The following is a 16,302-nucleotide window of genomic DNA, read 5'->3' on the forward strand; positions in this document are numbered from 1 at the left end:
GGGTGGCACACTAGCTGCCTTACAGCACCTGAGACTCAGGTTCGATCCTGACTACCGGTGATGTCTGTACGGAGTTTGTACGTTCTTCCCGTGACCGCGTGGGTTTTCTCCGGGTGCACCAGTTTCCTCCCACACTCCAAAGGCGTACGGGTTTGTTGGTTAATTGGCTTCAGTAGGTTGTAACATTTTCCCTAGTGTGTAGGATAGTGCTAATTTGAGGAGGGGGATGAGCTTCTGCGAAAGTGAGGAGAATTTAAAAATTGGATTTGCGCAGGATTAGGGGCCTGTCCCATTTGGGCGTCATTTGCACGTCATTTACGCAACATCATTTACGCGATGCGCGCATGGCGTGCATTACGCGCGCATGGTGCGCGGCAACGTAGGCAGTGACGCGCCCCAGGATTTTGGGATTCCCAAAATCTTCGCACGCCACCTGCTTGACGCGCAAATGATGCCCGTGGGACAGGCCCTTAGGTATTAATGGGGGAATGATGTTCAGCATTAACTTGTTGGGTCAGAGAGCCTGTTTGTGTTGAAGGTCGAGTAACTCAGTGGGCACTCCAGCATTTTGTGCATCTTCGGTATAAACCAGCATTTGCTGTTTCTTCCTACACATCGATCCTGTTTGTGTGTGTGCTCTGTTGCTTCATGATGAAGGAACTGCTCGTTGCCACTTTAGGAAGTTGAGAATCATTTTATGGTGCTAAGAAACTTTAACACAACCTTATAACAACGATTTTTAAAAGGATTTCCCTGATAGATAGATAAAAGCATAAAGAATGTATTCAAAAGGTAATGTGTTAGATTGTCTGACCCGCTGACATTAGTGTAGGAAGCTACTGTAGATACTGGTTTAAACCAAAAATAGATACAGAAATCTGGAGTAACTCAGCAGATCAGGCAGCATCTCTGGAGAAAAGGAATAGGTGATGTTTTGGGTCGAGTCTAAAGAAGGGTCTCGACGCAAAACATCACCTATTCCTTTTCTCCAGAGATGCTGCCTGAGCTGCTGAGTTACTGCAGCTTTTTGTTCCCATCTTTCTGCTGGAATTCGTTACTGGAATAAGTGCTTACATCCTGGACAAGAGATAGCTGGATCGATGGAGAGCTCCGTTGCATGCTGATCAGGCTAACTTCCAACTGCCTGCTTGGCAGAGATGCTGAGAGACATCTCTGATAGGAGCTAGCATACCCCATTGTCACTGAATCAGCTTCGCTGAGACCTCCTGCTACAACTGGATTGCTAATTGGGTCAACTCATACAGGCTGACTGTTTGCCCAAAATACCAGTCTTCAAGGCATGGCTATGCTGGTTAAATAATGAAATGAAAGCAGCGCTTCTCATACATTAAAAAAAAAAAAAATTTCGAACACAGGCTTCCTCCCCAATGATCGACGTGGAATTTTGTTGATGTTTCTCAGCAAAGACTTTTATTGGGTTGTCGAGCAGGTTTAGTTTAGTTTAGTTTATTTCAGTGATACAACGCGGAAACAGGCGTGTCAGCCCACTGTGACCCCGCATACTAAAGCTATCCTACACACTCAAGAGACAATTTGCAATTATACTAAAGCCAATTAACCCTGCAAACCTGTACGTTTTTGGAGTGTTTGAGGAAACCAGAAATCCCGGAGAAAACCCACGCAGGTAACGGGGACTCCGTACAGGCAAGCACCCATAGACAGGGTCGAATCCGGGTCTCTTGTGCTGTAAGGCAGCAAATCTACTGCTGCGCCACCAAGCACTTCTCACCCCCAAAAGGCTGCAGGCAAGAGATGGCACTGAGACCTCCTTGGTCAATCATCTGTGAAAAGGAGAACACATGATCTTTCCACATGTGTTGACACTTGGCGGGTGTGGTGTAATGATGCCGAACTCATTCGAGAGTTTAGGAGGAGCACACAGCCAACACTGGCCAAAGATAGCAAACAATGTAAACACTCAGTAGGTCAGGCAGCATCCGTGAGGAGACAAACAAAGTTATCATTTCAAGTAAATAACCCAGGCGAAGTGAGAAAACAAGTATTTCAAGATATAGAGATAGAAAAGGGTGGGAGAAGACAGAGGGAATAATTGTGATATGGTTGAAAGCAAAGTTGTCAAGATAGACATTGTTTTAATAAGAGCCAGCTTAAAAATTAATGGACAAATTTAAACAGGAATATCCAGTTGAATTTCATCAATCTCTACCTGGAAACTCTGCACTTTATCACAGGCATTCCCTCTTTTCTCTCTATTCACCCTACTCTCTGAAGACACTTGTTCTCTCATTTTTCCAGTACTGATGAAGGTCACTGGCCTGAAACATTGGCTGTTTCTTTCTCCTGTGATGCCGCCCAACGTAGTGAGAGCTTTGGTCATTTTCCATTTTTATTTCAGTTAACTTTAGACTTTAGAGATATAGCGCGGAAACAGGCCCTTCGGCCCACCGAGTCCGCGCAGAACAGGAAACCCCTTACACTAATACTATCCTACACACTAGGGACAATTTACAATTATACCTAGCCAATCAACCGACAAACCTGTACTTCTCTGGATTGTGGGAGGAAACTGGAGCACACGGAGAAAACCCAGGTGGTCACAGGGAGATCGTACAAACTCCGTACAGACAGCACCCGTAATCATGATCGAACCCGGGTCTCTGGCGCTGTAAGATGCATTTGGTGTGTTTTCCATTGTTTTCTGAGCAGCTAATGTTTTGGCCACAAATAATAGATGAGTGATGGGTGAACCTTAGCTTGGATGATCTAGCATGATGGGGGATTGTACTCCTGGCATGAGCCAGCTGGGAGAAAAAAAGATTTTGGCACTGAAGACAAAGACAATGGCGTGGAGAATTCTGCTGACAATCTCGAGCATCGCTGGATAGGTGCATGGCCAGGACACAGGTTTCAAGATTTTCCAATCCGTGGTCTCTTCTAACAAGTCTCTCTCAGCAGTTCAGTCTTGCACAATTATTTCTACTATTCAGAACTGACAAAGTCTGGGTATTACAAACAGTCTTCTCAGTACCATAATGGTGAAGTACTTTGGAGCATTCAACCACCAAGGTTACCTAGTACTCCTCCTGCCCCTCGTCTTGCAGATGTGTGGTGTCCATTCTCAGGTGCTTTTATTTAACATCCTATCTGAGAAATCAGAAAGCGTCATTTAAAAAAATTCATGAAGCAAATTGAAATGAATAGAAAATATTTTCAGTAATTCTCTTATCTGATGCGATCTTGTTATCAGGTTATTTATCTTACTGGTCATGCTGTCTTCCTTAAATCCTTTTCCCTGCCTGATTGACATGGCATGATGCTGAAGCTGATGCCAGCACTTTGTCATTTCTTCATTTCTCCTCATCACAGACTTCAATCTTAAATGTAGAAAACAAATTGAAAGGTATATTATTCAACCTTGAAACTTACTGAATAGTGAAAGTTTACCGAAGAGTGGATGTGGAGAGGATGTTTCCACAAGTGGGAGAGTCTAGGACTAGAGGGCACAACCTCAGAATAAAAGGTCTTACCTTTAGAAATTAGATGAGCTGGAATTTCTCATAGGTGGTGAATCTGTGGAATTCATTGCCGTCAATGGAAATGTTTTTAAGGTGGAATTTGCCAGATTCTTGATTAGTAAGGGTGTCAGGGGTTATGGGGAGAAGGCAGGAGAATGAGGTTGAGGTTGAGATGGAACGATAGATCAGCCATGATTGAGTTGCGAAGTAGACGATGGGCTGAATGACCTAAATCTGTTCCTATAACTTATGAACATGACAAGGTTTAAAATTGTACTAAAAAATATTTACAACTCCAAAAACACTTTAATGTCCTGCATAATGTAAAATTTATTATGCCAGGTCAGATCCCAATTCCATCACTAGTACATGCTGGTTCAAACCAAAGAGCCAAATTTACTATTCTGATGATAGACACACAAAGCTGGAGTGACTCAGCGGGTTTAGACAGCATTTCTGAAAAAAGGAATAGGTGACGTTTCGGGTCGAGACCCTTCTTCAGTCTGAGACTGAAAATTCCCTAACTCTCAGTCTGAAGAAGTCTGAAGAAGGGTCTCGACCCGACACGCCATCTATTCCTTTGCTGCAGAGATGTTGTCTAACCCGCTGAGGTATTCCAACTTTTTGTGTCTATCTTCATGTTATGAACAGTCCTCAGGAATGGAACACTGTTGTAACTTGGATGTGTGTGTGTGTGTGTGTGTGCGCGTGTGCGTGTGTGTGTGCGCGTGCGTGTGCGTGCATGAGCGTGTGTGTGTGTGTGTGGACGTGTGCGTGTGTGTGCGTGTAGGTGCGTGTGTGTGCAAGTTATAGGTTCAACATGCCCTTCCAGATATGATCAATTTTTAGTTCCTGCCAGCCAATGTTTTTCTGATTGTGTGATCTGATATTCCACTCATGCAGATATTGAGCAGAAAAATCTGTGTGGTTATGGAGTGACCAACAACTATGGAAACATAGCCCTGTCTAGCGCAACCTACAAGTGAAGAGGATTAAAAAAGCTGACATTCAATATCTAATGGACTGGAAGGGTAGAGGTTGTGTCTTAATTATACAGAGCCCAGCTAGATATACCTGGCATACTGTGACCAGTACTGAGAAAGCTTACATTGGAGAGTGAAGGAGAATTACATTGGAGAGCGAGTCATGCAGATTTACCAGAATATATTTGCAAACCACTACTACAAATCCCAAATGATATTTAGTGAATTTGAAATCTGAGGTTAGTAGATTTTTGTTAATTAAAAGTATCACAGACGATGTAATCAGACAGATAATGAAATAAGTTGCAAATTAGTCCAAACACCCCCATCATGGTGGTTTAGGTTCAAGGGATTACACAGTTGACAGCTTTTATATTTATTATCCTATTTTCAAAACAGGTTTGCCTTATTTCTCTCACGACACTGTGACATTTAATCTTTAATGAACAGTCTCATCTATTATTAAAGTTTGTTGTTTTGGCTGCAACTTTGTACATCAAGTAAACAGCTTACCGTTCCTGTAAGAACTGTTCACATCTCTTTTCCCACGTAGTCTGTGTGGGAGGCTGCGGAGGCTCTTTCATCTTTGTGCATTTATCCAGCGGATACAACGAGAGCAAGGAGAAGGCGAATAATGAGCTGTTGCTCTCCTCTTGGTCAGGGGTCTGGTTGCTTATCTTGTTATCTGCTGCAGGCAAGAGGAAAATGCAGGATACCCACTGAAAGAACTAAAAGCACTATTTGGAGAGCCGATTTAAAGCAGGTTGAATTCTGTAGTGTTTGTGCTGAAAATGTTTCAGGTCAACCCACAAGCGATTCTACAAGTAAAACAATTTACTAGGGACGGTGACTTCAATCCGTTGGTATAAGGGGCCTCAGAGGGCGGTGGAGGCAGGTTCTCTGGATGCTTTCAAAAGTGAGCTAGATAGGGGTCTTAAAAATAGAGTCAGGGGATGTGGGGAGAAGGCAGGAACGAGGAGCTGATTGGGGATGATCAGCCATGATCACATTGAATGGCGGTGCTGGCTCGAAGGGCCAAATGGCCTACTCCTGCACCCATTGTCTATTGTCTATTAAATGGGACTTTATCTCATTTACTATTTACTATTCTGACGATAGACACAAAAAGGTGGAGTAACTCAGCGGGTCAGACAGCATCTCTGGAGAAAAGGAATAGGTGACATTTCGGGTTGAGACCCTTCTGCAGACCTTTCTCTCAGTCGAGAGGACGTGGGAAAATTAGCAGAGGAAAGGTAGGGCAGTTCAAACTGTTAGAAGAAGGAGGCGGAGGAGAGAAAAGAGAATTGCTTTTAACTGCAGAACAGATCTGTTTGAGAAGGGTTTGCAGGAATGCTAAGCTGTTTTACACAATGGTTCCAGAGTCATTATAGCGTTATCACGAGCAAGATGGAGATTCAACAACAGTATTCTGAACTTGTACTGTAGCATTTTAACCTTGTTTGCAAGCCGTTTGTCCTTTAACTATCGCTGAGACATAAGCTATCAGACCTGAATCACATCGTTTTCCTGACATTCATCTTCAATTTACCTACACTGGCTTCAGACTGTCTTGCTTGTTGTGCTATGGTCGCACTATGTTTCATTGAGGGTTAGCCATGCAATCCAACCGTATAAAGGCAGTGAGTGCTGGAAATATGTAGGTCAGGTAGCATTGTTGTATAGAATAAAAGTTAATGCTGCAGGTTGAGGACCTCTCAACAGAACCTGTCTCAGAATATGAGTCTGAACAAGTGTCTTGACCTGAAATGTCACCCATTCCTTTTCTCCAGAGATGCTGCCTGTCCCGCTGAGTTACAATAGACAATAAACAATAGGTGCAGGAGCAGGCCATTTGGCCCTTCGAGCCAGCATCGCCATTCAATGTGATCATGGCTGATCACCCCAATCAGTACCCCGTTCCTGCCTTCTCCCCATATCCCCTGACTCCGCTATCTTAAGAGCCCTATCTAGGTCTCTCTTGAAAGTATCCAGAGAACCGGCTTCCACCGCCCTCTGAGGCAGAGAATTCCACAGACTCTCAACTCTTTGTGAGAAAAACTCGTCTACGTCCTCGTCTCCGTTCTAAATGGCTTACCCCATATTCTTAAACTGTGACCCCTGATTCTGGACTCCCCAACAACGGGAACATGTTTCCTGCCTATAGCATGTCCAAACCCTCAACAATCTTATATGTTTCAATGAGATCCCCGCTCATTCTTCTCCAGCGTTACTCCAGCATTTTGTGTCTTCATTTTGTGTCTTGTGTCAACATCTTCAGAGTATGATCACTAGGTTTCCATTGCTCCCCACAGAATTCAAACCCATGATATCAGCAATCAGCCGACCATACTCCCACTTATTTTAATAATGTCACAAAGTATTTTAAACATGCTTTGTTCAAGTTAGAAGTTGTACAATTATTTAGTTCCCAAAACGTCACATATGGCATGAAAAGTGTCTGAAAAGCAAAATATCTCTTATTCCTACCTTTGATAAAGAGGAAACTGCCGTCTCTGTCAAAAGCAAATACTGGCTTCCAGGGGAATGCCACTGTACGGGGGAAAGGGAGCACATAGTGGCACAGAGCATCTCCATCCGTGCTGTCCAACAAAGATATTGTGCCGTCCGTCAGGATGAGAAGAATCTAGAACGAGAAAGGAGGACTTCTTGCAGAATTTCAGTCTTCACAACTCGAAACAGTGATTGGCTCTACAGTAAAGATCTGTGCTAATCCAAATGTGTTTGTCTCACTGCATAAGCATCAGACAATTAAAGGGATTCAACACCATATATTATTTCTTGCGCAATATCATGTGCAGTACGTAATAGAATTTCTTTGGAAACTCAATAAACTGCAGTCGTTGGAATCGTGATCAAGACCCAAATTGCTGGAGTAACTCAGCAGGGCAAGCAGAATCTATGGAGGGAATGGTTAGGCGACGTCACTTGGTCAGGATCTTTTTTCAGACTTGATTTCTTCTGGAATTTCTTTGATATTTAACATGCCCATTGTCTTTCCTTGTCTAGTATATGGAGGAAAACAGGTTCTGGAGGTGGGAATGTGAGTGCGAGCAACCACCTGGCCAGCCAGATCTGCACCTCTCCTTCTAGCTGCTCCAAGCATGTGACTCTCCCAAGATAGACACAAAGTGCCACAGTAACTCAGCGGGTCAGGCAGCATCTCTGGAGAACATGGATAGGTGGCTTTTCGGATCCAGAGTCACAATGTCACTCATCCTTTTTCTCCAGAGATGCTGCCATACCCACTAAGTTACTCTAACAGTTTGTGTTTATAGAGTCAGAATGATACAGTGTGGAACTTGTCTACACCGGTCAACATGTCCCTGCTATACTTCACAACTGTCCTATCCATGTACCTGTCTAACTGTTTCTTAAATGTTGGGATAGTCCCAGCCTCAACTGCCTCCTCTGGCAGCTTGTTCCATACACCCACTGTGTAAAAAGGTTACTCCTCAGATTACTAGTAAATCTTTTCCTCGTCACCTTAAACCTATGTCCTCTGGTCCTCAATTCACCTACTCTAGGCAAGAGATTCTGTGCTTCTACTTAGTCTATTCCTCTCATGATTCCTTATACACCTCATGAGTTTATCTTTGGTGTAAACCAGCATCAGCAGTTCATTGTTTCTACATGTGTCACTCCAACGTGCTTCTTGATCTGCACAGTGAAGGCCACATGCTTGAAGGCCACATGCCTGAAGGCCACATGCCTGAAGGCCACCTGTATAAAAATCATTGATGTAGAAGGGGTCTGCGGAAACCTCAGTGACTCCAGCTGAAATAGGTATTCTGAAGACAAGCTAGGCTTGATTCAGTCTACTTCAAAGGGACATTGGTTACAGAAGGAACTGCAGATGCTGGAAAATCGAAGGTAGACAAAAGTGCTGGAGAAACTCAGCGGGTGCAGCAGCATCCATGGAGCGAAGGAAATAGGAAACGTTGCCTATTTCCTTCGCTCCATAGATGCTGCTGCACCCGCTGAGTTTCTCCAGCACTTCTGTCTACCTCGGACATTGGTTACAGCTTGGTAAACTGTCAGTAAAAGGGATGATAGACACAAAATGCCGGAGTAGCTCAGCGGGACAGGCAGCATCTCTGGAGAGAAAGAATGGGTGACGTTTCGGGTTCGAGATCCTACTTCAGAAAAAGTAAAAGGGTTTCCCTTGCGGTGACTTTCCCGTGGGCTTTCCAAAATAGCCTGAGATTTCAACCACAACCTGACTAGGAACCTATTCTTCTCCTTGCGTATGACGTGCACAGCCTAAAGTTGTAGGTCAACTTGTTCTATTTGATCTTGTTTGTGCACGTCGGGTTGATTGTATTAGTCGAACCAGGGTGGAACACATGAAGGTTGCAAGCTTCCACCCCTATGAACCCATTGCCTCAACAGGACAACCAGCCTACACCCTAACATGCCCTGACCCTTGAGGTCCCATTCACTCCCTGACGGCTACCCTTGTCAGGACCTCTCCACAACATATTGGCACATTCCCCACCACCCCTAATTCCTACATCTATCACCTGTTCCTCTTCATTTACTTAGCAAGGTAATCCATTAAAAAAAATTTAAATGACACGGCATTTTCTATTGCAACACCTTGCAACACCCTGTGTGAAATAGAAATTTGCAGCCACTGCCAATTCCTCCATCACCAGGCAGATCAGTGGTGGATCTGTGTCCTCACAGCGATAGCAACCCGGGAACGGTCCTGACCTTGAGGACTGACTGTGTGGAATTTGCACGTTCCCCGTGACCATGCGGGTTTCCTTCCACAACCCAAAAAAACGTGCGTTTTTGTAGATTAATTAGTCTCTGTAAATTGATGTGTCGGGAGTGGATGAGAAAGTGAGATAACAGACAACAAGTGTGTTGTACGGGTAATTGATGGTCGGTGCGGACTCGGTGGGCTGAAGGGTCTATTGACATGCTGTTTCTTTTAAATCAATGCAACGCAATTATGTATTGCTCGGAGCAACGACGACAATGGAGTAAGATCGACACAAAAAGCTGGAGTAACTCAGCGGGACTGGCAGCATCTCTAGAGAGAAGGAATGGGTGACGCTTCTGGTCTAGACCCTTCTTCTTCAGGTCTGAAGATGGGTCTCGACCCAAAACGTCGCCCATTCCTTCTCTCCAGAGATGCTGCCAGTCCCGCTGAGTTACTCTAGCTTTTTGTGTTGATCTTCGGTTAAAACCAGTATCTGCAGTTCCTTCTTAAACAATGGAATAAGTATTGAAACAGTAATTTACCAACTAACTTCAAACATTGTACATCACCCTAACTTGCATAAAATGGCTGAAATCTAACAAACTGTGTCCCGGCCGAATCCACGCACAAGTCCCGCGTCACCTTCCTCTGATTCCCAATCACACTTGCATCCGTAACGTTCCTGACCAGCAGGGATCCTTTTATCATAGGAATCCGAGGGGTAACTTTTTCACATAAAGGGTGGTGGTGTATGGAACAAGCTGCCAGAGGAGGTAGTTGAGGCTGAGACTATCCCATCGTTTAAGAAACAGTTAGACAAGTATATGGATAGGACAGGTTTGGAGGGATATGCACCAAATGCAGGCATGTGGGACTTGTGTAGCTGTTGGCAGGTGTGGGCAAGTTGGGCCGAAGGGCCTGTTTCCGCACTGCATCACTCTATGACTCTCCAAATCAAAGGGCATATGAATAGATACATTTTGGATTCATTCAATTTCCACTGGACTGAGATATTGAAGGCCATCAAATGAATATGTTATACAGGAACATCCTGAAGGAGAATTATTAGTGTAGCAGAAGAATGGACTATTTAAAGATGCCAAGTTCAACCTTGAACTTCCATCTGCCCAGAAGAATCACATATTTTCATTAACCTGCTCCTTGCATGAATTGAGTATCCTTTGAGGCAGCAATTTGCACAGTTTCTTCCAGTTTAGTACACCATGTTCATTTCTCTATTCAGTTTACAATTCTCTGGATCAAATAAACATTGCAGGACATCCACCATAGTCCTTGTTACAATCTCCAGTTTGCATCGCAGATCAGGCTATTTTAGTTTAGTTTAGTTTAGTTTAGAGATACAGTGTGGAAAAAGGCCCTTCGGCCCACCGAGTCCGCGCCGACCAGCAATCTACGCACACTAACATGATCCTACACACACTAGGGACAATTTACAATTTTACCAAGCCAATTAGCCTACAAACCTGTACGTCTTTGTAACGTGGATGGAAACCGGAGCACCCGGAGAAAACCCACGAAGGTCACAGGGAGAACATACAAATTCCATACAGACAGCACCCATAGTCAGGATCGAACCCGGGTCTCTGGCGCTGTAAGGCAGCAACTCTACCGCTACCTCTGCCCAAACCGCCAATTATAAACGAGTTTCAACCTGTTCTGCTTTACCAGTTTTATATGCTACCATTCTCAGTTTCATCTGGTTGGTCGCTTGGTTCTTATTGTCTCCTGTTGATCTCACATCAGTTATTTCATGATGTACTGTTTCCCAATTAAACACTCTTTATTAAATGTTTGGCTTTCCTTTCTTAGACTGGCTGTAAGTTTTCTCTCATTCCCTTCACTGCTTTTAAAAACTACCCATCTGAAATAAAGTTTTTTTTTGATGTACAATCACTTCTGCCCATTACCTGTCTGAGACGACCTTGTACACCAATCCCCTCCCGATTCCTCCGTGCATTGGTCAGCTTTATGCTTTCGATTCATGTTTGTTTTACCTACTCAACATCCAGAGCTATTTAATTAAAACCACAAGACAGATTGGGAGTGATAAGCTAAAAAATCCAAATGCCCTTCCCTACGGCTATATGTGGGCAAATCAGAATGTCACCCAGTCACAGTTCCACACATCCTATATCTTCGGATTTTGTTTTGATTGAAAGAAGTGGAGTTAGATTATTTCCTGACGTACTTGGCAAACTTTTAGACTTTAGACTTCAGAGATACAGAGTGGAAACAGGCCCTTCAGCCCACCGAGTCCCAGCCGGCCAGCAATCAGCCGGTAAACTTGCACTATCCTATACACTAACGACAATTTACAATTTACAGAAGCCAATTAACCTACAAACCTGTAGGCCTTTGGAGTGTGGGAGGACACCGCAGCAAACCCTTGTGGTCACAGGGAGAATGTACAAACTCTGTACAGACAGAGCTCTAGGGGCTAGTGGAATCAAGGGATATTGGGAGAAGGCAGGCACGGGTTATTGATTGGGGACGATCAGCCATGATCACAATGAATGGCGGTGCTTGCTCGAAGGGCCGAATGGCCTACTCTTGCACCAATTTTCTATGTTTCTATGTTTAAGTACCCGTAATCAGGATCAAACCCAGGTCTCTGGTGCTGCAAGGCAGCAACTGTACCTCTGCGCCACCGTGCCACCCCAATTCTCTTGGGTCAGGAATTTCACAGCACTCCATGAAAGAACATAGATCAGTCTGGCCAAAATTTAGAATTAGCAATCTATCTATTAATAGATTCCCCTAATCTATGTAAAGGGCCTTGCTCCATTATAGAAATCTTGCATGTTCTGTCCATACTATTGATGTTAATAGAAACATAGAAAATAGGTGCAAGAGTAAGCCATTCGCCCTTCGAGCCAGCACCACCATTCAAAATTATCATGGCTGATCATCCTAAATCAGTACCCCATTCCTGCTTTTTCCCCATATCCCTTGTTTCTGTTAGCCCTACGAGCTAAATCTAACTCTCTCTTGAAAACATCCAGTGAATTGGCCTTCACAGCCTTCTGTAGCAGAGAATTCCACAAATTCACAACTCTCTGGGTGAAAAAGTTTTTCCTCATCTTAGTCTGTCCAATCGCTTTAGAATGTTATATGTTTCTATAAGATCCCCTCTCAACCTTCTAACATCCAGTGAATATAAGTCCAGTTGATCCATTCTTTCATCATATGTCAGTCCTGCCATCCCGGGAATTAATATGGTGAACCTATGCTGCACTCACTCAATAGCAAGAATGTCCTTCCTCAAATTAGGAGACCAAAACTGCACACAATACTCCAAGTATGGTGTGGAGTAATACAAGCAGTAATGGGAAAAAAAACCTGTTTGAAATGTTATTATAGCAATTTATTTTATCATTGCTACTTGTTCTATATCAGCCCAAGTGAATGCAAGTCACACGCACTCAGAATTCTTCTGCATTAAAGTATTGGATTGGGGCCCCAAGTGTAATAGTTCCTATTGCAAATACATTGCCAGCTGGCCGACCTTGCATAACATCTACCCATTCCCAGAAATCGACAGACTAGTATTTACACCTCTGACTTACTCTATCGCCAAATGAGGAAATCACTGAACCTGGTGCCGTGTTCATGATTTTTAACAACGGTACTCAAAATACAGATCTTGCTTTCTGAAGGACATCAACCAAAGAATAAATCTGCATTTTGTTCTGTTAGGTGTTGACAGACCTGCTGGGAGTTTTGCATTCAAACATCCCACCCTTGGTTATAAAGCACTGGGGTCTACTGTGTCAATGAGTAATGGGGCAGAACAGTTGCGATTGTCACATTCCGAACTCTCGGCACTAAATTATTTACAAACAGATTATCCACAGGAAGACAGGGAAAACACAGGCACAGACGCACGATAGCTGGGCTTAGAAAATACGTAGAAATGGCTTATCAAAGAAAGACTGAGGTGGTATGAATGATGTAGGAAGGAACTGCAGTTGCTGGTTTAAACCGAAGATAGACACAAAAAGCTGGAGTATCTCAGCATCTCTGGAGAAAAGGGTCAAGACCCTTCTTCAGAATAATGAATGATGATGTCCAAAAGTAAAAATAAAATAAACAATTGGTCATTTGGGCTGAGGAATGCTTTGATAAGATGGATTAAACCAGTGCTCTGCAGGAGCCTTGAGCCTCCAATCCATTGCAATATTGTGTAAGCACAAGACCTAATCTATATTACTAAAAGTCTGATCTTGACTGCTTTTGGCACACTGTGCTGCGATTTCCGAGTGAACGCCGCCACCTACGGCCGTCATTTTTGGCCACCTCGCTCAGAGCCCCCCTCTGCCTTCCAGGACCGGAGGATATTTCCCACCAATGAAAAATCAGAGAGATATTAATTTAAAAAAAAAATCCCAATTCTCTCTGCTGCCCCCGCTGGTGGCAGGGGGGAGGGACTATAAAACCCGGAAGTGTAGTCCCTCACTCAGTCTCTGCCAGACCCAGGAAGCGAGAGGGTCACGGATGAGCTGCGAATAACACTGAACGCACGTCTACTCCACGGTGAGTCCACTCGATGCGGCTGTAAAGTGGCTGCTGCCCAATTGTTTGCCTCGCCTTTTTTAAAAGTTTGTGTTCACAAAATGAATTTTGGCTGTCGGGTGGCTGCTGCCCAATTGTTTGCCTCACCTTTTTTAACAAGTTTGTGTTCACAAAATGAATTTTGGTTGTCAGGTGGCTGCAGCCCAATTGTTTGCCTTGGCTTGGCTCTTAAAATCGTTGCAACAGTTGGATGCCAGCCCAAGAATCCATTCGGCCCACAATGTCTATACTAGCCCTCTGGAAACCAGTAACTTTAGCCCCCAACACCCATACTAGCGCAACAGACAGCCCCCCCCCCCCCCCACTGGCGAGCAATATTGAAATTGGTGGAGATGTGAAATATTGCGTTAGTGACCAGCCCTCCCGTGTGATGCTGGGACCCAACGGGTCCCACTTAGTCTAGTACATTCTATAAATTGAAAAGTCTTATACATATAAATATTAATTACAAAACTTTAGTCAGTGACATAGGAACAAAACAGACCCTTTGACCCAATTCATCTAGTCAACCAAGTTACCAAATTGAGCTAGTGCCACTTGCCCGCCCTGCCCCACATTCCTCTAAACCTTTCCTATCCCTGCACCCATCCAAGGGCCTTTTGAATGTCTTAATTGTGTCCGCCTCTACCACTTCCTCTGACAACTTGTTCCCCATAGGCACTAAGCTCTGTGTGAAATAAGTCGCTCCTCGGGTTTCTATTAAATCTTTCCCCTCTCCCTTAAACCTATGCCCTCCTTTTACAGACTCCCCTACCCTGGGGAAAAGTTGGTGGCTATTCACCTTATTAATGCACCTCATGATTTTATAAACCTCTATGTCACCCTCCCAGTCTCTTACACTCCAGGGAAAAAATACTCAACCTATCCAGCCTCTCCTTACAACTCAAACCCCCATAATCTTGTGACGACTAAACCCAGAGCCTCAAGACCAAGTAGCATTCTCTTTCTTCTGGTAGTTTGAAGTGAAAACCTGTGGGCAAAGGTTGCAGAGTGCACACACACCTGGGGACGGGCAAATCATGGATAATTAGTGTTTAAGAAGAAATGCAGATGCTGGAAAATCGAGGTACACAAAAATGCTGGAGAAACTCAGCGGGTGCAGCAGCATCTATGGAGCGAAGGAAATAGGCAACATGCTGAGTTTCTCCAGCATTTTTATGTATCATGGGTAATTAGAGTTGGTACTAGAGTCAGGAGGAGTAGGGGTATGAACTCAGAAGTCAGGTCAGTCTCTACGGACCCATTCAGATTGAGAGTGTATGGAATCAAAAGATGTCCATGACAAGGGAGTATCGGATAGCAGTGAAGAATTAAAGTCATACAAATCTATATCCAAGAAAATGTACTTATTGATTCCATGGATCCAAACCAGATAAGATAGTTCATCTTTAAGAACTGCAGAAGGAGGTGTTGAATATTTTGAGATTCCTTGATTCTATGCAATCGCTGCATGTTATTCACCGAAATGATGTTCTGCAAGATACATAGAGTTCTTAGACTCAGTGTGATGAATATGTTACTAGCATAGTAAAGTAAGCACGATTGGCTTTGGCTTTCAGATGAAAGCACTTGTGAAACGGACAGATGTGTTCAGCGACACTATCTAATTTTCTAGGCATTGCCAGTTTAATATTCCTTTTGAAAACTGTTTATTTGAAGCCTGCTTTAGCTGTTTATAAAAATTTAACTTCTGCCTAAACTTTGGTATCCTGCCCATAAGGTATGTCAATTAATTACATGAGGCACCGAGTTGTCAAGGAAACTTAAAAAATAATAGACCCGTGATGCGTCATCCATTTGGAGAAAAAGTGCCCATCATTTTCTTTTCACAGCTTGGATTGTGTTGGTGGTGAGAGGTGAGAGACAGAGAATGGTTTTCAAAAATAAACACAAAATGACTGAGGCAATTTGGACAAATGTTCTGCTTCAGCACTCCTCAGCATATAATTTTCAATACATTTAAATTGGTGAACCGAAGTGCACAGTTACGTAAATACACAATTATCCCCCCTTGAACAGTTAGAGCTACCTGTTCACGTTCATTGAATTTTATCAAACTGTGGCTTTGTTTTACAAGGGCACGAATTTTACAGGTTCTGTCCATTGTCTTGTAAAAAGCATAAACCCATTAGCTTTGCTAATGCATATTAACAAGCGGTTGAAAGGAAGAACTGCAGATGCTGATTTATACCAGAGATAGCATAAAGTGCAGGAGTAACTCAGTGGGACAGGCAGCATCTCTGGAGAAAAAGAATGGGTGACGTTTCGGGATGGGACCCTTCTACGGACTCGAAACGTCACGCATCCTTTTTCTCCTGCTGCCTGACCCTCTGAGTTACTCCAGCACTTGATAAATGGATGACTTGTTTCAGAATGAATAAAATGAATGAATGAATTGGTTTATTGGCCAAGTATTCACATACAAGGAATTTGCCTTGGTGCTCCGCCCGCAAGTGACAACATGACATACAGTGACAGTTAGGAATGACACATAAAACAT

At 43.6% G+C, this 16,302-nt stretch overlaps 1 protein-coding gene across 4 annotated transcripts in view; it reads right to left on the reverse strand.

Annotated features, from left to right (window-relative positions):
* Positions 1–2,543: 2,543 nt before the first annotated feature.
* wdr93 (WD repeat domain 93) overlaps positions 2,544–16,302 on the reverse strand; it is a 65,320-nt gene continuing 51,561 nt past the window's right edge. For 3 of the 4 annotated variants that reach the window (XM_033050202.1, XM_033050200.1, XM_033050201.1), the window contains exons 14-17: positions 6,968–7,124; positions 4,994–5,168; positions 3,244–3,356; positions 2,544–3,126 (exon numbers count right to left, since the gene is read on the reverse strand). In XM_033050202.1, coding sequence (XP_032906093.1) covers positions 3,101–3,126; positions 3,244–3,356; positions 4,994–5,168; positions 6,968–7,124 — 471 coding nt within the window. In that variant the 3' untranslated portion in view covers positions 2,544–3,100. The remainder of the gene's footprint in view (positions 3,127–3,243; positions 3,357–4,993; positions 5,169–6,967; positions 7,125–16,302) is intronic. The other variant, XM_033050203.1, reaches the window with a different exon arrangement.

The sequence above is a fragment of the Amblyraja radiata genome, chromosome 34 (genome assembly GCF_010909765.2).
Source record: "Amblyraja radiata isolate CabotCenter1 chromosome 34, sAmbRad1.1.pri, whole genome shotgun sequence".
In the NCBI taxonomy this organism is placed as follows: Eukaryota; Metazoa; Chordata; class Chondrichthyes; order Rajiformes; family Rajidae; genus Amblyraja; species Amblyraja radiata.